This window comes from Diplotaxodon limnothrissa, linkage group LG5 (assembly GCF_057381915.1).
Source record: "Diplotaxodon limnothrissa isolate DT_005_m linkage group LG5, D_limnothrissa_male_GT1.1, whole genome shotgun sequence".
NCBI lineage: Eukaryota > Metazoa > Chordata > Actinopteri > Cichliformes > Cichlidae > Diplotaxodon > Diplotaxodon limnothrissa.
The window spans coordinates 41,689,722-41,713,886 of NC_140600.1; the positions used below are offsets into that span (position 1 = coordinate 41,689,722).

Genomic DNA, 24,165 nt, shown 5'->3' on the forward strand with positions numbered 1-24,165 from the left:
AAAACAGAACACGGCCGAGTGACGGAGACAGACCTTCGATCCTCTTCTTCAGCCTCTGGCAGCCTCTCTCGTAGGCTCGGCGCCTCAGACGCTCGTCGGCGCTCTCGTCTTTGGGCTCGCGCTCGTCTTTACCCTGTTTGATAAAGAAGCATTGTTTAAAGCTCTCACACCTGTGCTGCTGTAAACACCTGATGGCTGCAGCCTTCCCCTGAGGAGCCTGCGGTTCGTCTGTCACGGTCAGTTCTTACGTCACATCTGATTTGTCGTTGCGCACGTCACAGAGGTAAACGGCCTCTCTCTGTTTGAGCTTCGCTGCTTTCAGCTTAATGACTTTGACACACTCGATAACATTTCGTCAGGAGCGAGGAGACGCAAACGGCAGAGCCTCGGTTTCTCTCACCTCTTTGTCGAAGTGCGTGGGCCACCAGGTGGTTGGGATGAGCTCCTCTAGCCCCGCCTCCTTCACCCTCAGAGGAGTCTTGATGTAAAAGAACACAACCGAGCGCAGAACGTCGAACGTGAGCTTCGGTTAAGGAGAATGCCGCGACAGCGGTTTAAATGTCACAGAGCGCTTTCGCTTGGCGGCTGAAGGATATAAGACGTTGCTGAGCAGGTACTTCCTGGATTTCTCGTGGCGCAGGATGGCCGTGGTCAGCCGCAGGTAGTGGATCTGAAACACAAGCACATCAGCTGGAGAACATCTGGAAACACGTGACATGAAAAAAAAAGATTTTAGATGAAGTTTGTCGCCACCTGCACACAAACATTTAAAGTTTGGTCTCTGAAGATGAACCTCCTGTGTCAGTGAGGTCGCTCTGCAGGCCCCGCCCCCTGACCTTATATAACCTGTGGGGCTCTGTTTGTTTGTCCTACCTGGAAGCCCAAGTCTGGGATGATGGGGGAGAAGCGGTAGGCCCTGAGTAAGGACATCATGAGTTGCTTCAGACACTCGTTCACCTCGTGGTCCTGCAAACAGAGGACAGAGAGGACGCAGAGGACAGAGAGGACGCAGAGGACAGCAGATGGACGCAGAGGACAGCAGATGGACGCAGAGGACAGCAGATGGACAGAGAGGACAGAGAGGACAGAGAGGTTTCAGGCTGTGGTACTCCAGAAAAACATCCTGATGCAGACGCTCTACAGTAAATATCACCAATTTAAACGAGTGCTTTTAACCATCGCCTCCTTGTTTGAACCTCCGGGTCCTCCTCTGTGGAGTCTGGGTGCCACCGTGAGGCGGTAAATAAACCAACCATCAGCTATTAGGAGATCTGTACACATGTTCAGCATGCTGTCACTTTTATTTAGGAGCTCAGCATGAACTGTCGGCACTACACGTGCTCGAAACATTCACAGGGTTTCTGCCTCAGAGGCAGCGGTTGGAGCAGAAACACCCACACGGACGTGTGTGACCAGTCGACGTTGCTATGGTCACTACTCATTTAACCCAACCGTTAACAATTTAATTGAACCTTAATACCCCAAGATGGAGCAACCCTTCAAGCTCACAGTGGAGATGAGCTTTGTTTGACAGCCGGGCTCCCCTTAGCGGGACAGGGCGGAGCTCAGCCATTCAGGAGGCGCCCTGAGTGGAGCAGCTATGTCTCCACATTGAAGGGAGGCAGCTGAGGCGCTGGCCTCCTGGAGGTGGTGTCCTGGGCAGCTCCGACGCTTCCTACAGGAGGTGAAAGTACTGTGCAATACTCCAGAACATTGTATTATTATTAACTTGCTATTATTGAACAAAGTGCTGATGTTTTTGTTTCTGTGGAGCAACATGAAAGTTGAATTAACCTTTTAACAACCACACGTCATCCATGCCGTCATTAGTTTTTATTCATGTATCCTCAGATGTGGAACTCTGCAGGAGAGCATCCACTCTAAGATGTTTTTATGCATCTGTCCCAAGTTACAGATTCATCTTGATATGAAGAAAATTTCAGCCTGTTGTCTTTAAAGGTTTGTGAACTATTCGTGAAAAAGGCAAAAAGGCCTGAAAGTGGGTCGACGGACCATAAAAAAGAAAAAACCATCTTGAGTTTTGGACACATGACGGGGCGATGCAAACCCAGGGCCGCCTCCTGTGAGGAGATGGTGTACAGCAGGATGCGTCTCCCTCTTTTTGAGGTCACTAACCACTAACTGCAGGTGATGAAGCTTTCTCCTCATTGGCTGACACAACAGGAATAAATAAAAGATGCTGATCGAATGTTTGTGCGGCCGCATCAATCCGAGCTGCTTGATGAACGGACACAGTAAAATGGAAGGCGGGGGAGTTCGCACTGAAGAAAACATGAAACTGTCTCAGGAAAGAAACACCTGGACGGACAGGTGTGCGCGTACACCGACCCTCGTCAAAAGGTATTCTAAAGGTCGTGATGCGTGCTTTTAATAACCGAAGTGGAGCTTTACCACAGATCATCAACAGCAACCAGCTGATCAGACCGTTCTGGAAATGTAACATTTTTAAATGATTTGTTACGTTCGTGGTTTTCACAGTAAAAACCTGCGTTTCATGTTTTTGTGTGACTTTAGCTCGAAACAGGAAGTCATGATGAAAACGCACCTGTACAGTCGGACACGAGGCGGAGCTGCAACAATGAGGTAAACAGGTGTTAAGGTGACGGTCCACAAGGCCAGGTATAAATGCAGCAACTTTAAATGACGTCCCTGAACCTGAGCGCGTCCTGCTTCTTCTGTTTACACGTCTTGTATTTCTGTGCATGTTTGCAGTTACCCTGTGGACGCACAGTCCAGTTTTTGGGTTTAGGCCTGCGGTGGCTGGTGGGGCGCCATGGTTGGAGCAGTGAGCCGAGCGTGCAGATTTACCTCCATCAGCAGCCAGAAGAGATCGAGCAGCTGCTGGATGAGCGGGTGTTCGTCCACCGAACCTCCTCCCTCCAGAATCCCCAGCAGGAAGTTCATCAGCACGTCCTCCACCAGATACACCTTACACTGCAACCAGACAACCCCACCATCAGTGCACGTGACCTGATGACATCACATTTTCAGACAGAGGTGATTTCATCCATTCAAACGCATCGCCTGCACAAACAGCGCCCCAAACAGAGGATTTAGTTTCCACTGTGGATGGATTTAATCAGCTGCAGAGCACGGTGCACGAGAAGTCTGGGAACTAAAACAAAGGCCATCTCCAGTTTGCTTCAGTTCATGTGGCTGCATGCAGTCTGTTCTTTTAAACTTTACAGTTACAGCTCTGATGCTGGATATAAAATCCAGCTGAATAATCTGCTTCTGTTTGTTGTGTCTCAGCCTCACAGCAGGATCATGAGAAACAGTCTGAGTGACACTCAGCTCATTATTAGAAACTTTATGCTTCGTATGAACCACGACAGGAAGCGAGCCGACGTAGTTTATGCTTTTCCCTGTCGTCTCTTCTCCGTGTATTTAAATACGAGTGACAACGTCTGATAATAAAAACGAACTCTAAAAACAGACTCTGGTGGAAAAGTCCTCATCCAGAAACACGGACGACAGGAGCAGCCTCGTTTTAACCACAGCGCTGTTTAAGCACTTTGATTATTCAGTTAATAACAGAGCAGCGGTCAGTTTTAGCGATCTCTGAACACGCCCTGTTAGCCTCACATCGGTATCTTTGGGTGGTTTTCAGTTTCCTGACGCTTCATGCAATAAAGGAAAAAAAGCTACAAACACAGCATATTTCACCATGAGTGGAGCAAAGTGGTTAAAGATGTGAGCCAGAGTGACGAGGACGGTCGGCTCTCCGTGAAGCCTCCACACGGCGCAGTCCTTCTCCACCAGCCTCTCCTCCTGCAGCAGTAAAGGACAGACAAAGGACGCACCTTTCACTTTACCTGCACGTCAACCAAACACCAGGCTGAAGACAGGCAATGCCATTTTCACCTGCTCGTGTTCCTACCTGAGCGTCGATGGCGGTGGACAGGACGTTCTTGATGTAGCCCAGCAGTTTGTGGGCCTTCATCAGGTCTGCAGCTGGAGGGTTCTGGAGGGGCAGGTAGCCGTCCACGGGGTACGTGGGTCACAGTCGGGTTAAAGACAAACTCACGACACCACAGCAGCATTTATCCAATCGAATTCAACTCATTGGTGTGTGTTATCTGGCTTCATGGACAGATAGAGCTGGGTGTCATCTGCATAGCAGTGAAAATGTATGCTATGTCTTCTAATGATGCTGCCTAAGGGAAGCATGTATAATGTAAACAGAATTGGTCCTAGCACTGAACCCTGTGGAACTCCATAATTAACCGCAGTGTGTGAAGAGGACTCTCCACTTACAGATGTTCCAGGGAAATCTTTCACAGCAAAAGAGTTGTACAAACCCATAAAGCCAAACAGCATTTTTCAGATGGATGCTGAAAAAATACAATGGGACCAGCTTAGTTAAAAAGAGCTCAGTTTGAAATCCTACGCCTGTAGAAGCTTCTCTGTGCCGTCCATGACTCCACCATGCAAACGTACGGCCCTGATAGCTCCCAGGGGAGTGGCGCTAACACCTGCCGGCAGGGCTTCTGGACACTTTGCGATTAGTTGTGAAGGATATCTGAGGGGCCTGCTGCCGAAGTTGAAAGCCACTGACTCTTTAAAGGAGAGGCTGATGGCGGGAAAGTAAGCGATGCCAGGACCCATCTTAATGTTGGTGAAGGCCGTCCCCAAAGACTGGCCGTTCCTGAGGACACAGAGGACACGCTCAGTGCTTTACTAAACAATGAGGACACATCAGAGAAGACTTCAACCACAAACGGAGTCACTGACAGCTTAAAACCTTTTGATTCAGTCTGCAGACCAACATGTACAGTCTCATCTGTGACGGCCAGAAATCAGAATGATTTACCCAAAAAACTCCCTGAAAGGTTTATCAAAGGAAACGTGCCTAAACCTAATAACTGGCTGGGTGCGCCTTAGCAACAACAACTGCCTTCAAGCATCTGTGATAACCGTCAGTGAGTCTTTTCCAGCTGTGGAGGGATTCTGGCCCAACCGTCAGAATTGTTGGAGGGTTTGAGCTAGGGCTGGGCGATATGGCCTAGAATCCATATCACGGCATAATTTGAAGCATGTGCAGTAACGATATATATCGCGATATATTCTTTTCTTCTGTATAACGTATATTACTCACTATTAGGCACACAGGTGCAAGTGTTGCATTTTGACGAGAAATTTATTTGGTGCAAAGAAAAGCTGAATTTGAGTGAACAAAACTCATTCCTGCGTGCAAAAACTGTATTTCAGTGTTTGCTATTATCCACACACACACACACACACACACACACACACACACACACAGCAGCCCCTCTCGCTCAGTTTTTGCATTTGCGCTTCCTCGCAACATTTCTGCCCGCGCGCGCTCAACTCTTTCTCTACACCGTTATATTTGTGCCACAAAACCAGCCAATCACAGACTTGGATGCAAAAAAATCTGATTGGCTGTTCTGGTCTCCAATCAGCTCGAAATGACAAAATGCAATATCCCAGAATCCATTTCATCCAAAACTCAAACGAGGCAGTGGCGGAGGAACACAGAGGGGCGGAGTTTGAAATATTACTCTTTCTGGGTCACAAAATAAACTTTTAAGATATTTTCATGCGAGAATGTTTCTGTGTAAACTTCTAATATCTGCTCGGTTCATCAAGACATCACATATTTGCAAAAGTGCTCTCACGTTTTCGGAGATGCCTGTTACATGCATTCAAACGTACAGCTCTGCTGTCACTTCCAACATAAATGAAGACAGAAAACTAAACAGCAGTGATGTTTGTAGGGTTACTGAAGTTTGGCTAGCTGGTATATAATGATGTGCTACGTGATTGCTAGCGACACAGCTATGTTAGCATAACATAAACACAGTGAAGCTGGAGGATGAACGCTAACTTTCGATAATAGTTAACATGAGGGTTCCTGATGGTTAGAGACAAATGCAATCGCATGGCAGGATGCTGTAAACGGACCAAACTTCAGTCAGGAGAACAACTGAGATAATCCATCCACAATACCAGGTTAGTCATTAATATACTGCAACAACATGGGAATAGAGCAGCTGCCAGAGAATTCAACATTAATGAATTAATGGTACAGAAGTGGAGGAAGCGCAGGTTTTGGCTTTCCCCATCTTCCAAAAGTGCTTCGTTTCTTTGCTATGACTGTCGCCCGGCATAAACATTGCAGATGATGTTTGCAGCCGCTGCGATGCTTTCGACCAAAACAGGCGCAGCTTGATGACACCATCAACATGCGCTATAGCGGTATAGTCAAAATCTCTACCGTTGGCCAAATTTATACCGTTTATACTGCCCACCCCTAGATTGAGCATGAACTGCCTTTTTAGGGTCATGCCACAACATCTCAGTCTGACTCAGGTCATGACTTCGACTAGCCCACTCCACTAGCCCAAAACCTTTAGTTTTTCTAAAGCCAGTCAGAGGTGGACTTGCTGCCGTGTTCTGGATCATTGTCCTGCTGCAGAAGCCAAGTCATGAACACATGTCCAGACATTCTCCTTCAGGAGGTTTTAGTAGATGTCTTCAGGTCCTGAGGCAGCGACACAGCCCCAGACCGTCTCACTACCACCACCATACCCTACAGCTGGTATCATGTTCCTTTCCTGAGATGCTGCTACTTTTACGCCACAGAGGCTCAAACTTTCCAAAAAGTTCAACTTTTGTCTCATCAGCCCAGAGTATTTTCCCAGAAGTCTTCGGGATCATCGAGATGTTTGAGGCTAGACTTTGTGTTGTTTTTGGTCAGCTTTGGTTTCACCTTTTTACTCCTTAATAACAAACAGTTTCATTTAGAAACTGCATTTTGTGTTTACTCGAGTTTGTCTAACATTTACATTTGTTTGATGTTCTGAAACATTTAAGTGTGACAATCATTCTGTATACCTAACATACGCTACAGATGTTTCACAGATGTTGCTTCTAGTCTACTCTGTCGTCACATTTTCTCAAAATTACAGTTTTATCTTTTTTTGTAAAGTCAGCTGCTCTGCTATCAAGAAACCTGTCTGTTTTTCTGATTGGTCACTTGCTCCAAACTCCGCCTCTGTCACGGGCTCATGCTGACAGCTAGCCTGATAAACTCCGGGCTGACGTTAGGATAAGTGAAGGACAGAAAGCCATCCTGATATGTTGATGATCAGAAGTTCTCGGTTTGAACCAAAGATGTAAAAAGACGACCAAACGGAGGAAAGGAGGGAAGGAAAGGACAGAGGGACTCACAGGCAGAACGTGATGGTTCCTTCATCCAGGTCTATCAGACAGCTCACGATGTCTCCTGCTGCCCACGACTGGGGAGAGAAAACACGCCGTTATGGTCACATGATGAAACAGAGGGGCAGATCCCAGCGTCTGTGTTCACGCTCACCTTTCCGTAGTTTGTCGTCGTCACGTTCCACTTTCTCACTCTGTTTCCGTCGTAAGCGTACGAGTCCGGCGTGTCACCTACACCCTCCTGAGCACAAGAACACACTGTTCAGCATCGCCGTGCCGCCATCCTTCATGGGAACGGATGCAGCAGAGGTGAAAAACAGACAGTTTTTAATGGACGCCCTCAGACACCAGCCACAGAAAACTCAATTTAGCTCTTTGATTGAAGCAAATATCCAGCTTCAATTACTTCTTTTTTAAATTTACCAACAAATATTCCAACGTTTTTGACACGCAACATTAATGTAGGCGTAACAGTCAACTTTGTGCTTTAATCAAGCATCAACCTCCACATCCTGCAGTTCCTCTGACGTCCAGCAGAAGCTCCAGCAGTGAGTCCACACAGACTCGCATTAAAACTTTGCAGCGGAAATAAAAAGGTTTAAATCCTGATACACAAACTGTTTGGTGTGTATAGATCATTTCCTCCTTCATAACAACAATATTGAGAAACAAGAAGAAAGTCAGTCCTTCACAGCTGTCCCAGTTTTCCATGCGGCTCACGATTGAGCCCCCGGGTTCATGTCTGCAGTCTTAATGGAGCCATTGACGCTCACTGCGTACTTCTGCAGGATGAACCTGCAGCATTTATTTATAACAGCTCTGACCAGTTCCCAGTCGAGTTTCATGTTTTGTTTTCCCTCACAACATGCGCCGTGTCAAGGCCTTTACAGGGTTCATCATCAAGGTGTGTGTATACCTCCTGATTGAAGCGACAGCTAAGGGTACACCAGCCTATCTGCATCAGACCCTGAGAGGAGATCAGCACCTCGTAGGCCCACTTCCCTGCAGACAGAAACAGCCCAAAATCATTCTCCACATCACAACAGTCGCCTCAGGGTGCTTTATATTGGAAGGTCGACAATAATACAGGAAAACCAGATCAGACGACCTTTCTAAACTGGACTTTTATTGTGAAAAGCAAGCCCATCTGCAGAGAAGGTCACACTTCCTGTGACAGTTTTTTGTTTCAGGGCTCATTTTTGTTGTGTGTCATATTTACTGAGTCAGTTCAGCACAAACCCAAAAGTCAAAGCTTTTTCTGAGACAACGTACCTTTATAAACACAGGTGGTCGCTCGGATGGAGCTGAAGTTGCTGTGGCCGATGACCTGAATGCAGAGAAATTCATCACCCTTACACACTTATCACACATAGGAAGTGTTTTTCTACAGTACCAATCAAAAGTCTGGACAAACATCAGCCACGTGTCCAAACTTTGACTGGTTTCACTGGTTTATGGTCTCCGGCGTGTCTCACCCCCAGCAGGTCGTCGTCTACAAACAGGAGTCCTTCAAAGCCGCTGGTGTGATCGAGGACAACGGGCTGAGGACCCAGACGACCGTCCACAGCCTGACCTGCACAGGTTCAGGTGACGGTGTTATCAGACATTTGAGCTCGTTCTGAGTCACAGAACATAAGGTTTGGTTTTAAAGGCAGACAGACGCTTCCAGCCTTACCGTCCTCCGTAGGCGTGTCCTCAGACAGCAGCTTCTCCAGGTGAGCAGATAGATCCTGGAAGCCCAGAGGCTTCCTGAAACCCAGAGCGGCAGGAAAAGACGACAAAGGGACAGAAAAGATTTTATTCTCAGAGTTGTTCATTATCGTTTCCTCCTTTCAGCTCAGTCTGATTTTTCCATTTAAACTTCGTTCACTGACACAGAGACCAGACTCGTTACACAGAAAAACACCAGCACACGACTCTCACATCAGGTAATCACAGCACAGTCATTCAGTTAGAAACAAACCCAACAAATATTTATCAAAAAAAAGAAAAATAACAATTATTAAAAAACTATTTTGGGAAGTACAACAGTTTGTAAAAAAGACGAGAAAGAACTACATCCTAAAAAAAAACCCTGAAACATAAAAGTCAAAGAAGTCCACGACTATAAAAAAAAAAAAATCTTCCTACAGCATGAACCAAGATTCAAAAACAGAATAAAAACAAAAAGTTAGATAGAAAAAGAATCGGACTTAAAGTCAAAACTACGTCTACAATAAATCAGATTTTTTCACCAGAGACAATCACAGAAATAAGAAATCACCAAAAAGAAACGGGTTACATTTTAAAATGTGTTATATAAAAAATATGTTTAAAAAAACAAAACAATCTGACTATTTATAAACACACACCCAAAGTTCATTTTTGCAGATTATTAAACAGGAAAAAAATATAGAAAAATAAGGTTAAAAATGAACAAAATGAAAATTTACAGTTAAAAAACAAATGAAAAAAGTTTTACATGATTAAAACGTTGATGTTTGTTTTTAGATTTCATGAATTGTATCCGAGTGTGTGTGTGTGTGTGTGTGTGTGTGTGTGTGTGTGTGTGTGTGTGTGTGTGTGTGTGTGTGTTTAAAGCTGCTGAAGGTAACATGAACCTGGCCGGCTTAAATAACGAGGCTCTGAGTCACTAAACAGGAACTCAGGACACACGCGCACGCACGCACACACACACGTGTGCGCACACACACACACACGTGTGCGCACACACACACACACACACACACACACACACACACGTGCACACACTCAGAGTAAGCAGCAGCTGTGACCGTCGGCCTCATTCCTGCGTCTGGTTTCAGTTTTACAGCCTCGCACATTTAAAATAGAAACAAAATCAGTTTGTGTTCAGTTTGTGTTTAGAGCTGTAAAAACTGAACCTGATGGTGGTCTCGCCTCTTACCTGCTCAGAGATGTGCATCAGAGGGGGGGGGGGTGTCACAGCATGAGCTTACCTGAGCGAGGCCAGTGTGGGTCCCTGTTTGGTGGAGGGAAACACATGGTGTAGGTAGTCGCTCAGCATCTTCTCGTTCACGATACCTGGCAGAGGGACAGCTGACTCAGACAGACCAATCGGAGGGCAGGAGTGGTGGGTACGTGCTGAAGTGACTGAGCATTCATACCTGTGGATCTCGGCTTGTCCATGTCTGACGCCAGCCTGTAGTTACGGCGGGTCAGAGCGGTGCCGCCTCCCTTAGAACTCATGGTGTCTGACTGGAGCCACCTGACCCACACACTGCTGCCAGAGACACACCTGTAAACACCACCACCATCGTCGTGTCCAATCACAGCACAGGGCAAGGCAGCTGTGTCACAAACAGCAGCCACATGTTCAGGAGAGCGCCTGGCACCTGACATAAACATCTCCTGCCCTCTCTGAGTCATTACCGTGTACTTTTACTACTTTGCCCCAATCCTACCTGTGTACTTTTACTGCCTAAAGAATTTAATCATGCTGGATTTACTTTAACTGTATGTAACTGATACACTGTGATTACCCTCTCCTAGGTCTAATATTATGTACTTTTATCACCTTGCTACATACAGCTGATGATGAAGTGTAGTCTCGGGGTAGCCCTGAGCAATGATGAAGCACAGCTAGCTCGGCTGTTAGCATGCCCCCTGACCCCCGTTAGCTCACCGGAGCACTGAGGCTCGGCAGACCGGTCCGTTATAACCCTGTCGGCGGGACTTTGGGGGCTGAGTGTCGAGGTAATCACTGGACACATCAGTCGAGCATCGCTCGGCTGTAGGCAGTTACATGTCACACAGCTGGTAGCAGGCTAACAGCTAGCGGCTAATGACAGCGACACTCACCGCCTCCGGCTGCTCGGACGGGCCGCTGCTCCGCTGTAGCCGCCGCTAGCTCTGGTAGTCCGGCTGATAGTTATGAATTGAGCCGCTGGATATCGGCGATAAGAACCTAATCTTCACAACAACACCGGAGTCTTATCTGCTGTTAACGCCTCTCACGGTACGGAGGGCAGACTGGGACAAGAAGGGCAAAGACGAAAAAACGCGAAGGCAGAAATATGTGTGTGTGTGTGTGTGTGTGTGTGTGTGTAGGTGTGTCGTCGTTAGTTTATGGCTGATCAAAACACAATTAAATACAAATACAATTAAAAAGTTAAATTAACGTTTTTAAATATTATTACATATATAATATTATGTATTATGAGCTTTAAATATAAATGCCAGCAGCAGTTCACAGATAAATTTAAAACAGTCTTACATGCAGCATCAAACACACGTTAAAATATACTGTGACTCTGTGGTAGGCTGAAAACTGTGAGACAAGAACATTTAGGAAGATATGAATATGAAAATATAAGAATAATCATTAGTTGGTTAAACTGGTCAGAAATTATAACTGATGGAGTCATTAAACTCTCTCTGAACCTTTCAAATCAAAGCATTGTTTTTGTGCATATGCAGTAATAATGTTCAGAGGGCACACCTGGCTTTACTTCAAGAGACTCCACCTGAGAACCTGTGGATAATAAAAGATCTCGTCTCGTCTTGAGTTCAGTCAGAGGTTTATGTCTCCATCTTGTGGTCCTTCTGCGTCATTACTGACTGCAGTTCACGCAGATGACAGCAGGATTAAATAAACGTTTTCATGACGTAAATGACAGCATGACTTCAGAGAGCCAACGTGCTTCATCTTTGGCTCTCATAACTTAGCCATCGTTCATGGCCACCATTTAGTCAGAATCAGAATAAAGTATTCTGATTATTTTCAGCAGCTCTTCTCAGAAAGATAATCCACCTGCTCCTCCTGGTTTCACAAGTCCAGTGAACCTCAGGACTGGAGCCAGCCCAACACAAATATGAACAGGACAGCCATGAAAGAGGCCACTTTAATGTGCATGTGATTTATTTAAAATACAGAACACATGTTGAGTTGTATACTTAACTTAAAAAAATACAATTTCTGTTTAATTTAAGTTAATACTATACAATTCAATTTTAATAATGAAGCGCAAAAGTATCTATAAAATAAAAAAAATATTAAATATGAAATACAATCAAATAAATTATCAGAGAGACACTGCAGACTTGACCGAAAGATCAAGAACATTGTTAAATATGGAGCCTCGTTCCGACCCCTGGAATATGGCCTCTGATTGGCTGACCTGTTTTAACCCTAACCCTGTTTTTATTGGTTACTGAGTAGCCAATGGCAGATTCGCCTGTGGAAGGTTCCATCGTAGGTAGTGGGGAGGGGGGATCTATGATTCCTGAAGGTTTGTAAACATATTTGCTCTTCTTTAGTCCAATCTGAGAGATTAAGAGTGGTTTTCTAGTGACACGTTAGTAAAGTAGAGTTATGTCACCAATGCGTAGCGACAGCGTGAAGCACTTGAACGATATAAGTAAACCAGTGTCCCCTTCCCGGTCGCAGTGAGTTGGGATGTGTGTGTAGTCGACGAGGGGGGGTCGGTGTTACCTGAAAGTTGATTCCGATCGTTTATTGATCCATTCTCCGGCCAGATCGGCTCTGCTAGCGGGTCTATAGGCTTTTTCCTTCAGCGTGAATCAGCGGCCTGTGGCGGGAAGATGCTCCACGTGAGGGCGGCCGTGTGTCGGTCCTGGAGGGGGTAGGTCTGCGCATGTCTCCCGCACGAGACTCCTTGAGTTCTGCAGCATGTCATTTAGCTAATTAGCCTCCTCAGGGCCTCCGACTCCGATAACCTGATCGATAACCGATGCTGTAACGGGACGGATCATGCGTGGAGGTCCAGGCTGGTCGTGTGGAGCGGTAACGGTCCAGTGGGTCGCTTGTGACAGGTTTACAGGTTATGTAATGACACCTGACCGGCAGCTGCTGCCTGAACTGACTGCACACAAACTTGAACCAAGTACTTTTACTCAAGTACTGTACGTTTAATACTACTTTCATAATCCAACACATTCAGGGAAATGGAAGGGAGCACATGTAAGAAGACACCTGCTAGACATTGTTACTGTTGGATGTTCCATTCTCTAGGGCAGAAATACCGTGGTAACTCGCACATCTCATGGAGGAATAAACCACATACACGTTGTTAGAGTTTTACTTCAGAGGCACACGCCTTCCTCACACACTTCCGTATTTATACCTTTCAGATTAAGAGCACATACATATATGATAGGGCAACAGTTACCTTTCGCACCTCCGGTGGTGCCATCTGGGTACCACTCCATTAATCCCGGAAGATCTTTAAGAATACATTTTATTACGCCATTTACCTGAAAGGTGTGTTTACCCGAGAGGCTCAGATGAAAACAAACAAGATATCTTACAAACATTTGATAAAGAAGTCAGTGTGTAAACTTGGTGTCAAACAGCTGGTTCCAGGAGCCACAACCAAAGGGACCAGTCCAGGCCGGAGGGCGTGGAAAAATACCTAAATTCAATTCAGTTTTATTTGTACAGTAATCACAGCAACAGTCATCTCAAGGAGCTTTATAACGTGAGGTGAATAACACAGGGAAACAATCAGATGACCCCTATGAGCAAGCACTTGGTGGCAGTGGGAACAGGAAGAAACCCTTCAGCCGTGTAGTGCTGCGCAAATAAAGCAATGAACCAGCAATGAACCATTTCACCAACTGTACTGAAAATCGGTTCATTCATGCAAAGCGTCGTTTCAGTGACATCTAGTGGTGAAAAAGGAGACAGCGTAACAATGTTGAACTAATGGTGCTGAGTGTAATGAAGGTCTGCGTGGACGATGAAACACAATTTTGCAAAGATGGATGGTCTGTGGATTCTGTAAACTGCTGTTATGTAGTAGTTTGAAGAAGGCGTGCCGGGGAAACGGAGGATGTGAGGGATGGTGTGGTTGTTTCCATGGGATCGAGATTTTAATGACAAACAATCATTTTCCACTGTTTTTGTTTCTTTTCTTGTTGAAAATGTCTCCAGCTTTCAAAAACGCACATTCACACGGCACTGAGGCGATACAAAGCGTTATCGACGGTTTCGACCAATCATGTGATTTATTCAGGGGACCTCATTGGTCACATGTGATTTTCCACACTGAAGCAGTGGTTCAAGGAAAATGCACCTTGGAAGCTTTGGAGTATCGATGTCATGCTGCCTTCACCGCCTGGTTTTATGGCGTGGCCTGCAGTGCACGTGTAATGACACGTTCACCTGTACAGTCAGTCATTTACATTAAAAGCACACGTGGCACCGCGGGCTCTCTTCAGATCACACCGGCCTTATGTGGGCCGTTAAAACGGGGAGTTTCAGGGGTGTCGATGACTCTGGGTTTACAGTGCAATTAAGTAGCAACAGAGCTTTCAAAATAGGAGCGATGAGGATTCTGAATTATGGATGGTTTTGTTGTCCTGTCTGAGTGAAATGATGATATTTGAGCTCCAGGTGAATCTGTAGCCTCGCCTGGGTAACCTCTGTATGTGGCAATCCTGAGTCTTTACATTAAGGTCAGTTCTGAAGTTCAACCTGACATACGTACCACACGAACGCCACGTGTGTTAATCAAAATCAGAAGAGCTGCTTGTTAACGTTAAGGTACTGCTACACGGGATTACCTGCTCGTTAAGGTCATCCACTGCGTTTCGCATGATTTTCACTGAACGGGCTCAGATTCATTTTGCTGTCATCGTTTGGGCCGCAGAGCCACATGGGTGTGTGTGAATGCCCAACATGCCGCCAGCCGGCGTGTCGCCGCCTCCTCCTCCAATGCAAACAGCAGCTGGCCGACCTTCTGCTCAGAGTTCAGACGGGTTAATCATAGATGAAGGAGGCGCTGCAGCGATCCGGCTCAGCTGGATCCAGCTGGAATAACCAGGTCGTGAGAAACATCAGCAAACAGCGCGGCTCTACAACGGCCTCGGTTCATCTTCCTCTCACGCACACCTGCACAGATAAACAACAGACCCAGCAGAGAAACATGTAAGTCTGTAATGTCAGTGCTCTGAGACGCTCGGGAAACCGCGGCAACTGATGCAACCACCAATAGGAGGAAGGATGCGTGTGATTGACATGTGGGGGGGGGGACACATTAGGGGGTCGCAGAGAAGAAGAAGAAGCTGTGACGTGAAGACATGGAGGTCCTGACAGACGGCTTCCCTTCAGTCAGCTCATCCCTGTGACAGCAGAAAAGCTGCAGAGAGGAGAGTGTGTGTGTGTGTGTGTGTGTGTGTGTGTGTGTGGGGCAAGGTTTTTCTGCGCAGTGTACCAGGGGCACGGAGAAAAGTTGTCGTACCATAGGTACGAGGAGTGTGTGTGTGTCTTTGGTTACTGATTAGCTGCACAGTTCAGGAGTCCAGCATCCTCCCAGTGGGACCAGTTTGATCAGCTCAAATCCAGCTGCTCCAGGCTGGTTTTATGTACCCTGATGTGTGTGTGTGTGTGTGTGTGTGTCTGTGTGTGTGTGTGTGTCTGTGTGTGTGTGTGTGTCTGTGTGTGTGTGTCTGTGTGTGTGTGTGTGTGTGTGTTTGCAGGTTTAAGACGTTCCCCTGTGCAGCTGTGGAGGTGAAGAATGAGCCGATCCTGAGCTTCAAAGAGGGCAGCCATGAGAGGGTGGAGCTGCTGAAGGTCTGAGCTCACTCTGCTCCTCCTCACCCTCTCCTTCTTCTCACTCCTTCGCCCCTCCCTCACCCCTCTCACTCCTTACTCCCTGCTGTGTGTCTGCAGGCCTTGGCGAGCCTGAAGGGGAGGACGGAGGAGATCCCGTGTGTGGTGGGAGACGAGCACGTGTGGACCAAAGACATCAGATACCAGCTCTCTGTGAGGAAACGCTGGTCGCTCAGTCTGGTCACGTTTACCTTTAGCGCACGCTGAGGGGTCACCGCTCTCTCTCCTTTCCTCTTGCAGCCCTTCAATCACTCACACAAGGTGGCGAAGTTCTGCTACGCTGACAAGGTGAGCTCATCGCAGGTCTGAGTGACGGAGGTGCAGCGTGACGGGACTCCTGCCCTCTAATCGTGAAGCGTCCGTGCTCTCGGGGCAGAAACCCTGGTTGTCAGTATGTTTTGGTCATGTCCTCTGTGTCCCGTGCAGGAGCTCATCAACAAAGCCATCGCGGCGTCTGTGGCGGCGAGGAAGGAGTGGGACCTGAAGCCCGTCGAGGACCGAGCTCAGATCCTCTTCAAAGCCGCCGACGTCATCAGCGGACCCAGGAGAGCCGAGATCCTGGCCAAGACCATGATCGGACAGGTACGGTAGGTGCGAGCCGGGGGGCGGTGACGGATTAACGAGGGGCGTGTCCTTACAGTTGTTTCCCTTGTTGTCTCGTTTGTGGGCGTTCAGGGGAAGACGGTGGTGCAGGCGGAGATCGACGCCGCCGCGGAGCTCATCGACTTCTTCAGGTTTAATGCCAAACACGCCATCGAGCTGCAGCGGCAGCAGCCGCTGGACGCAGAGGGAAGCACCAACACGCTGCTGTACCGAGGCCTGGAGGTAAAAATCAGGTTACATCGTGACTTCCTCGCGTAGGAGACCCGGCCACCCGACGCGGGATGTCCCAACGCTGACGTCAGCAGACGATTGATGAATTCACAGCTCGACCGTCAGCTGTTTCTGTTTGACCGTGAACTCGGAGTCACATGCTCACGCTGTGGTGGCGTTGGTTTGGAACAACCTGCTCGTTAAAGCGAGCCACGTGTTCAGTATGACTCGAGAAGAAGCGCCGTGTGTATGAAGGAGGCTGAGAGTTAGCTGTAGCAACAACAGAAACACATTTTACTCTGCACAACATGACATCACTTCCTGCTGTCGCCATAAGTGGAAGCGCGATGATTTTGTGTAGTCCAGCGCTGGACCTGCTGTGAAGCGCTGGTCACGGCGATGATTATGATGGTTTTCTTGTTGCGTGTGCTTTTTTTTTTTCTGTGAACCCGTGAGTGGAAGGAAACGGCGCTCTGGGGCACGTGACATGTGGAACGCCTCCCGTGTCACACGTAACCAGGTGGACCTGTGAGGCGGTGCTTCGTCCTCAGCTCGGCTGCAGCTGACCGCTCTCATGTCTTTGTTTCTTTCAGGGGTTTGTAGCTGCTGTGGCTCCGTTTAACTTCACTGCCATTGGTGGAAACCTGGCGGGCACCCCGGCTCTGATGGTGAGTGTGGTCGTGTCAGCTGACTCACAAAAGCCTCTTTCACCGCCGCGCACTTGGCTCCACTCGGCGTGACTCGGCGCGAGGGGTCGTTATGAGCGACGCGGCCGAGCGTCCCGCGACGTCAGCTGTTTCTGCAGCTCTGCAACTTCACCAACCAGCTGAGATTCAGTGTCTGATGTTCGACTGTGAATTTAACTCACACTGTGTGCAGCCCACTGGTGGCTCCACGTTCTCTTCTGACTTTAATGAACAGACAGTGCAGTGCGAGGCTGCAGGTGATGCGCCCGACACCTCCCACAGGTCAGATTCAGGTTTAAGGTTCCCAAAGCTCCAAGATGCCGGACGATTTCCCCGTAGTGCCGCCGCTCACGGACCTGACTGCCACGCTCCTTCTGGGGAGAAGTGCATCCATGCTGCGTGATTGATTTGTTTATAATAGACCAGCATGACACTGCTCTTAATAGAAGCAGCTGTATTTATTAATTCGCTTTTTAATAAAGTTGTCCTGTTTCAGCTGTGGCTGATGGAGGATCTCTCCCTGATCTGTGGACTGTTTTCATGTCTTCCAGGGTAACGTCGTCCTCTGGAAGCCGAGTGACACCGCCATGTCTGCCAGCTACTCTGTGTATAAAATCCTCAGGGAGTGCGGCATGCCGCCAAACATCATCCAGTTCTTGCCCGCTGACGGCCCCGTGTTCGGAGACGCCGTCACCGCCTCGGAGCACCTGGCAGGCATCAACTTCACCGGCAGCATGCCGTAAGGATGTTTACGACTGTTTCCACACAAGAATGTCCTGCAGAGTCTAAACATTCAATCTCTGAATCTCGCTGTGCACCAAAACTGGAGCTCCGCCTTCTTGGACGCTCTGTTAGTACAGTGACCTCACAGCAGTTATTGATCAGATCATTAAAATACTCCAGAAGACTCCAGCAGCACAAACACAGTCCACAGGTTCAGTTCAGGTGAAGCTGTGTCAACCAAAAAGGCCACGCCCCTAATAATAACAAGCAGTTTAAACAGGTGAGATGTAAAAACATTGTCCCCTCCCACAGGTGTCAGCTTGTCTCTGACTCCTGTTAAAGGACTGAGCAGCATATAAAACTGTGACGCTCGTCCTTCTTTCATTCAGCCGTTATAACAGTTGTTATAAATGTTAACATGCTGACTCGCTGCCGGCGCCTCTGCTGGATGTCCGTGGAACTGCAGTTTCAGCTTGATTTGTCAGCGTGTCCGGTTCTTTCAGCTTTGTCAGAGTTGATGAGTGAAACGTCTTTCGTCCTCCGCCTGTACGTCTCTTACAAACGGTTCTGTGTTCGTAGGACGTTTAAGCGTCTTTGGAAGCAGGTCGCGCAGAACCTGGACATCTACAGGACTTTCCCTCGACTGGCAGGAGGTCAGGAGCGCTCCTCGCTGTCTGCTCTCACTACTGTCTTTAAAAGCAGCTCGTGTCCATCACTTCTTTGTGCTTTCAGAGTGCGGGGGGAAGAATTTCCACTTCGTCCACACGTCAGCGGAGGTCCAGAGCGTTGTGACGGGAACCATTCGCTCGGCGTTCGAGTACGGAGGTCAGAAGTGCTCGGCCTGCTCGAGGATGTACGTACCGGACAGCCTGTGGCCGCAGATCAAAGAGCAGCTGCTCGCCATCCACAAGGACATCCGAGTGGGCGACGTGAGTACAGAGAGCTGCTGCGTGGTCAGGAGCGGCTTTGCTCGCTTCAGATTTCATGTAACACGTTCAGTTTGGTTTTTATCTGTTTGGGCTTTTTTAATAACGTCAGCCGAGAATCAGAACGGGTCGTTGAAAACCTCTTTGTGAAGGACGACTCGGATCTAACATCGCTCGCTGACAAACCTTAGACACGTGTGGACGAATCGCCCGCATGTTGAGACAAGTGTCGTGGTGCCGGCTTCACACAGACCCACTAATGTAAGCTGAGTTCAAGTCCCAGTGTAAAACTGGGACAAATGGGCATCCTCTATCCTCCTCTACTCCTCTGTTGTTTGTTTTTAAGTAAAGCAGGCGTTGTAAATACACAGAGCAGCTCTGCCACAAAGAGATTTACCCATTAAATTCTTAAATGACACAGCAGCCTTCAGGATTAGTGGTTAAGCTAACATCACCTGGATTATTTCTCTATTCAAATGCAGAGGGATGAGTTGGCTGACACACAGTGACAAACATGCTGCTCCCTGACTTCTCCCAGCAGGCTCCTGTGGTGGTGGGGAGACCAGCTGTTCTGTGTGTTTGGAAAAAGAAACGCCCGCTGTCCCAGCTTTACACCAGGACTTGAACGCAGCTTACATCTGTGCGAAGCGGGCAGCATTAATCTGTGTCTTTTGACCGCGTGTGGATGTGGCGTGTCCTGTGCGTATCAGCCGATTCGTCCGTGTGTGTTTGAGGTTTTGTGGGCGAGTTGCAGATGTTAGCGTCGTTTCAGACGTGCACACAGAAGCGGTTTGAAAAGTCTGAGCTGTTCATAAGTGATCAGGATTTATTCAGGTTAGATGTTCATTAATTCAGTTTTCAGTTGTGCCAAATTACAACAGGCAGCTTTATACTGTAAGGTCGACCCTACAATAACACAGAGAGAAAAAGCCAACAATCATGTGACCCCCTATGAGCAGCACTTTGGCAACAGTGGGAAGGAAAAACTCCCTTTGAACAGGAAGAAACCTCCAGCAGAACATCCAGGTGATTCAGCCTGACGTGCAGAAGCATGCAGTCATGTTCACTCTCACGTCCTGCATTATTTGAGCGTTAATGATTTGCAGCAGGTGACTCAGTCAGCCGTGGGCCACAAACAGGACGTGGGGGCGGTCCTAAAGTTTCGCTCTGAGCAGGTTTTAAGTGCAAGAAGTGCGTGATGTTTGAGTCTCACTGATTTCCTCTGTTTTGTCAGCCTGTCGAGGACTTCAGCACCTTCTTATCAGCCGTGATCGACGACAAGGTAAACATCCCGTTGCTCGGAAACAACAAAAGTCTCAGTGTTAGTATGTCGGTGGGTGTACGTCATGAGCCCCGTTTGCTCGTCACCTCCTGCAGTCGTTTGGGCGGATAAAGAAGTGGCTCGAACGCGCCAAGTCTTCCCCAAACCTGAAAGTCATCGCCGGAGGAAACTGCGACGACAAGAAGGGCTACTTCGTGGAGCCGACCATCATCGAGACCAGAGACCCGCAGGACGCCATCATGAACGAGGTACGGGCCGCAGTAACCGTCTCCCTGCTTCCTGTGTGCATCCTTCATGAGTCCTTGTTTACAGTTTCATGTATGTAGCTTGGCGAGCGCGCACAGGCGTGTCGACGAGCTTGTCTCAGGTCTGTTAGCGACACAATGTTTGACAGCGAGCACAAGTATGAAGTGATGCTGCGTGAGCGTCCATGTTGTTTTTAAAACCCCACCGCGAGTGTCACGCATCATTATTACCTCAGCTGCTTTCCTCGCGATGGCATGTTGTCATGTTCACGGCATCTGCGTGTGTCCGCCTTCCTGATCCCGTGTTTCTGCGTGTTTAAATGAACACGCGTGTTCTGCAGGAGATCTTCGGGCCCGTCCTCGCCGTTTACGTTTATCCTGAGAAGGACTACAGAGAGGTTCTGCGGCTGATCGACACCACGTCGCCGTACGCGCTGACCGGAGCCGTGTTCGCCAAGGACGAGTAAGGCTCGCCCTCAGCCACTTCCTGTTTGACTGTCAGTGGGTTACAGTGAGAAAGAGGCGGAGCTCTAACAGCAATGGATTCAGAGGAAGTTTGAACTCTGTGTGTTCTGGTTGTTTCCGTCACAGGAAGGTGATCGACGAAGCCTCCAGCGTGCTGAGGAACGCCGCGGGAAACTACTACATCAACGACAAATCCACCGGCTCCATCGTGGCTCAGCAGCCGTTTGGGGGCGCCAGAGCTTCAGGTTAGCGTCGCCGCTGCTCTGACCTCAGCTGGAGCGTAACAGAGTACATTTACTCGAGTACTTCCTGTTTTGCCGACGGTTTCTTATGTCTGATCAGAATATCGCAGATATGTCTGAAATATTTGTCAACGCCTGTTACACGTGTTACGTAGTTTGTCCACCAGAGGGCACTTTACCTGTCGGGAACGCCAAACAACGACTCCGAGCAAAACGTAAGCGAGGACCAGACGACGTGTGACCATAAGTTTAGTGCTGTTTGCTTTGTGTGGCAGGTACAAACGACAAACCTGGAGGTCCTCACTACGTCCTCAGGTGGACGTCTCCGCAGACCGTGAAGCGGACGCACGTCCCCCTCACAGAGTGGAAGTACCCCTACATGGGCTGAGGAGGAGTCCGTCCGTCCGCTGAGACCACGCGCGGCCCGATCACCTCCTCGTCTCGCTGCACTGAACGTGTCTTCATCCTAACACGGCTGCTTTTCTAATCAATCATGGTAGAGTCATCAGTGAGGTCCTGTGAGCACGGCAGGTTCAGGTGTGCGGCTCAGGCCTCAGCTGAGATGATCGGTTCATTAATCAGTCGGTATCTGTCCTGTTAAGAGTTATCATTGGTTTAGAGTTCGTGATTTAAAACTCTAGTCGAAGTCTCAGAGATCTGCGTCCGTTTCCTGTTTTAGAGTTTTTTCCATTTCTGTGTGACATCATTTCCTGTGTGACGTAGAAATAACTTCCTGTTTGAGAGCGCAGACAGTGGCTGTGTCCCAATTAAGAGACTGCACGCTTGAAGTACGCAAAGCTGTGTGTAAGGTGTCTCGCGGTTAGTATCATGGTTGCTAGGCAACCTGAACAGCGCGACGAAGCGTATACCGTCCCATTTCACAAGCCTCTCGCTTCCACACTTCTCGTACTTGTAGTGCGCACCGTACGTAGTGCGCACCGTACGTAGTGCGCACCGTACGTAGTGCGCGTACTTCTAGCGTGCAGACCCTAAATGGGACACAGCCAGTGAGCGTCACCTGCAGCAGAGCCCACACTGACTCGTCATCGGGCTGCAGCACAGATGTCCGTCCCTGCCGGTCTGGACTCGACTCGCGTCCGTTTCTTTGACTCAGAGCTGTGTTTTCAGAACGTGCCTGCCTTAGAAACTCTGATGGTTACTTTTCAACAATAAATAATGGAAACATTTGGTCTGTTATGCTCCTTGTGTTTGCTCAGTCTCACTTCAACAGTATGCACACACATCTATATACCTGCAACACATCAAGTTCATCGGGGAGGATATGAAAAGTGGCAGGTTAGACGTCAGGTTTCCATCAGTGATGGGAACGCCTAAAAGCTGATGTAAAGCTACGCATGCAGATCAGTATTTAAGGTCTGTTGCTGTTGCGCTCACAGAGGGAAGGTAAAGGCTTGTAGATGTAAATCTGAAACAAGCTCTTGTAACTGCATGGCACTGGATTGGCTTTGCTGACGGTGAGAATTACCTGATAGGAGGCTGCTTGCAGCCAGAAATACTGCAATGCTGCATCGGAGACTTCTGCTATTATACGAGCACTTCCAGGACAGAGATCATGATGGGATGGTAGATGGCGCTGCGCAGCAACCAGTAGCACCGACGTGACAAAGCCATGCACACGATCACACGAAGGGGTCTGCAAGTGAGAAGGACAGCTGCACAGTGAGATTTACAGTGAGGCCAAATATTTATTTATCATTTCAAGTAAAAACTGACATGAAATCTTGAGGTGGTCTTATAGCAACATTAGATTTTTTTAATGTCTAAAAATGTTTTCAAGGACAAATATGCCAAATAAAAATGTTGTGCTCCTCTTTTACAGCACTTTACAAAGTACGTGGACTTCTCAGTGTTTGCATCCAAGAACACGTGATTTGTTTGTGGACTCGTTTCTTATCAGTCTCTTTGTACTTGACAAGATCTGCAATTAACAGAATAATTACAACAACATTTTATGGATGTTTTGAAAGACATAAATCAACATTACATTTAATGTAGTCAAAGATGAACAGCAGATGGGAGTTTATTATAAACCAAGTAATCAGTTACACACTTGGACGTGTTTTATATCAATTTTATTAAATATATTATGGCTTAAATGTACAAGAACCGTTATATACAATTACATAATTAACCCAAGTAATAGTAGTTTTCTACTATTGTAAGCCCGATTAATCGAACAATAACATTACTGATCATATTAAGTACATATTTTTACACATGTAGGAGGTCAATTTCATTATTTTACGTTACGTTTCTGTCCTGTTCGAGCCGCGACATCCATCATACCGAGCAAAATGTCCCGTATGTTGCAATGCCACTTTCTGACCAACAGATGGCCCCAAAATCTAATTTTACTGTGATTTTGTCCTGGTCTTTGTTTTAGATGAGGTATTGATTGAAATTAATACCAAAATTTTACTGCATTTTTGTTAAAAGAAATGAACATACAGCACATGTTTAAACTATGTCCAGCTGGCTGTGCGTTGTGCTTCGGCATGCCAGAGGTGGCCTTATTTGATGGTCAAACAGTTGGCAACCATTCAGTGCTGTGATGGTTTCCCACAAACGTAGTGAAGTCTGTGGTTTACAGCAAACTAAAGAGGTCGAACAGGCTGGAAGTACAAAAACTCAGAGCTTTAAAGAATTCATTTCTAACATATTTTATTTAAAGCAGCGGTCTCCAACCTTTTTGCGCCACGGACCGGTTTATGCCCGACAATATTTTCACAGACCGGCCTTTAAGGTGTCGCGGATAAATACAACAAAATAAAACTAGTACTGGTACAGAAAAAAAGCAAAATGTATTCATAACACACGTGAAAAGACCCAGGAAAACTGAGTTAACGATAAAAACGATAACATAATAACGCTGAAAACCGATAAAAACCCTGAAAACCACACATTTCACACCTGAGCCTCAACTCTCGCGGCCCGGTACCAAACGACTCACGGACCGGTAC

The 24,165-nt window shown here is 47.6% G+C and overlaps 2 protein-coding genes across 7 annotated transcripts in view; one reads left to right on the forward strand and one right to left on the reverse strand.

Annotated features, from left to right (window-relative positions):
• The window catches only part of rnf123 (ring finger protein 123), a 108,891-nt gene extending 97,631 nt beyond the window's left edge, over window positions 1–11,260 (reverse strand). Inside the window, exons 1-17 of one of the 4 annotated variants that reach the window (XM_085353627.1) lie at window positions 11,029–11,260; window positions 10,335–10,447; window positions 10,167–10,251; window positions 8,885–8,958; window positions 8,685–8,782; window positions 8,482–8,536; window positions 8,126–8,211; window positions 7,364–7,450; window positions 7,219–7,286; window positions 4,544–4,669; window positions 3,902–4,016; window positions 3,688–3,792; window positions 2,830–2,955; window positions 874–966; window positions 602–670; window positions 401–523; window positions 34–133 (exon numbers count right to left, since the gene is read on the reverse strand). In XM_085353627.1, coding sequence (XP_085209753.1) covers window positions 34–133; window positions 401–523; window positions 602–670; window positions 874–966; window positions 2,830–2,955; window positions 3,688–3,792; window positions 3,902–4,016; window positions 4,544–4,669; window positions 7,219–7,286; window positions 7,364–7,450; window positions 8,126–8,211; window positions 8,482–8,536; window positions 8,685–8,782; window positions 8,885–8,958; window positions 10,167–10,251; window positions 10,335–10,416 — 1,492 coding nt within the window. In that variant the 5' untranslated portion in view covers window positions 10,417–10,447; window positions 11,029–11,260. Of the gene's footprint in view, window positions 1–33; window positions 134–400; window positions 524–601; window positions 671–873; window positions 967–2,829; window positions 2,956–3,687; window positions 3,793–3,901; window positions 4,017–4,543; window positions 4,670–7,218; window positions 7,287–7,363; window positions 7,451–8,125; window positions 8,212–8,481; window positions 8,537–8,684; window positions 8,783–8,884; window positions 8,959–10,166; window positions 10,252–10,334; window positions 10,518–11,028 lie in introns of all 4 variants that reach the window. The other 3 variants (XM_085353626.1, XM_085353624.1, XM_085353628.1) reach the window with 3 other exon arrangements.
• Window positions 11,261–12,664: 1,404 nt separating this feature from the next.
• aldh4a1 (aldehyde dehydrogenase 4 family, member A1) lies at window positions 12,665–22,388 on the forward strand. Of its 3 annotated transcripts, XR_014906201.1 has the most exons (16): window positions 12,827–15,118; window positions 15,670–15,763; window positions 15,863–15,955; window positions 16,043–16,090; window positions 16,229–16,384; window positions 16,478–16,627; window positions 17,209–17,283; window positions 17,853–18,040; window positions 18,604–18,677; window positions 18,757–18,953; window positions 20,185–20,232; window positions 20,328–20,480; window positions 20,819–20,940; window positions 21,069–21,187; window positions 21,460–22,131; window positions 22,164–22,388. XR_014906201.1 is itself a non-coding variant. In XM_085353631.1 (15 exons), the coding sequence occupies exons 1-15, from the start codon at window positions 12,772–12,774 to the stop codon at window positions 21,570–21,572; spliced, it is 1,671 nt and encodes a 556-aa protein (XP_085209757.1). In that variant the 5' UTR covers window positions 12,665–12,771; the 3' UTR covers window positions 21,573–22,388. The 3 variants fall into 3 exon arrangements, 2 of the variants coding, with proteins under 2 accessions (XP_085209757.1, XP_085209755.1); XM_085353631.1 differs by lacking the exon at window positions 12,827–15,118 and adding an exon at window positions 12,665–12,812 and having other exon boundaries at window positions 21,460–22,388; XM_085353629.1 differs by having other exon boundaries at window positions 21,460–22,388.
• Window positions 22,389–24,165: the final 1,777 nt, after the last annotated feature.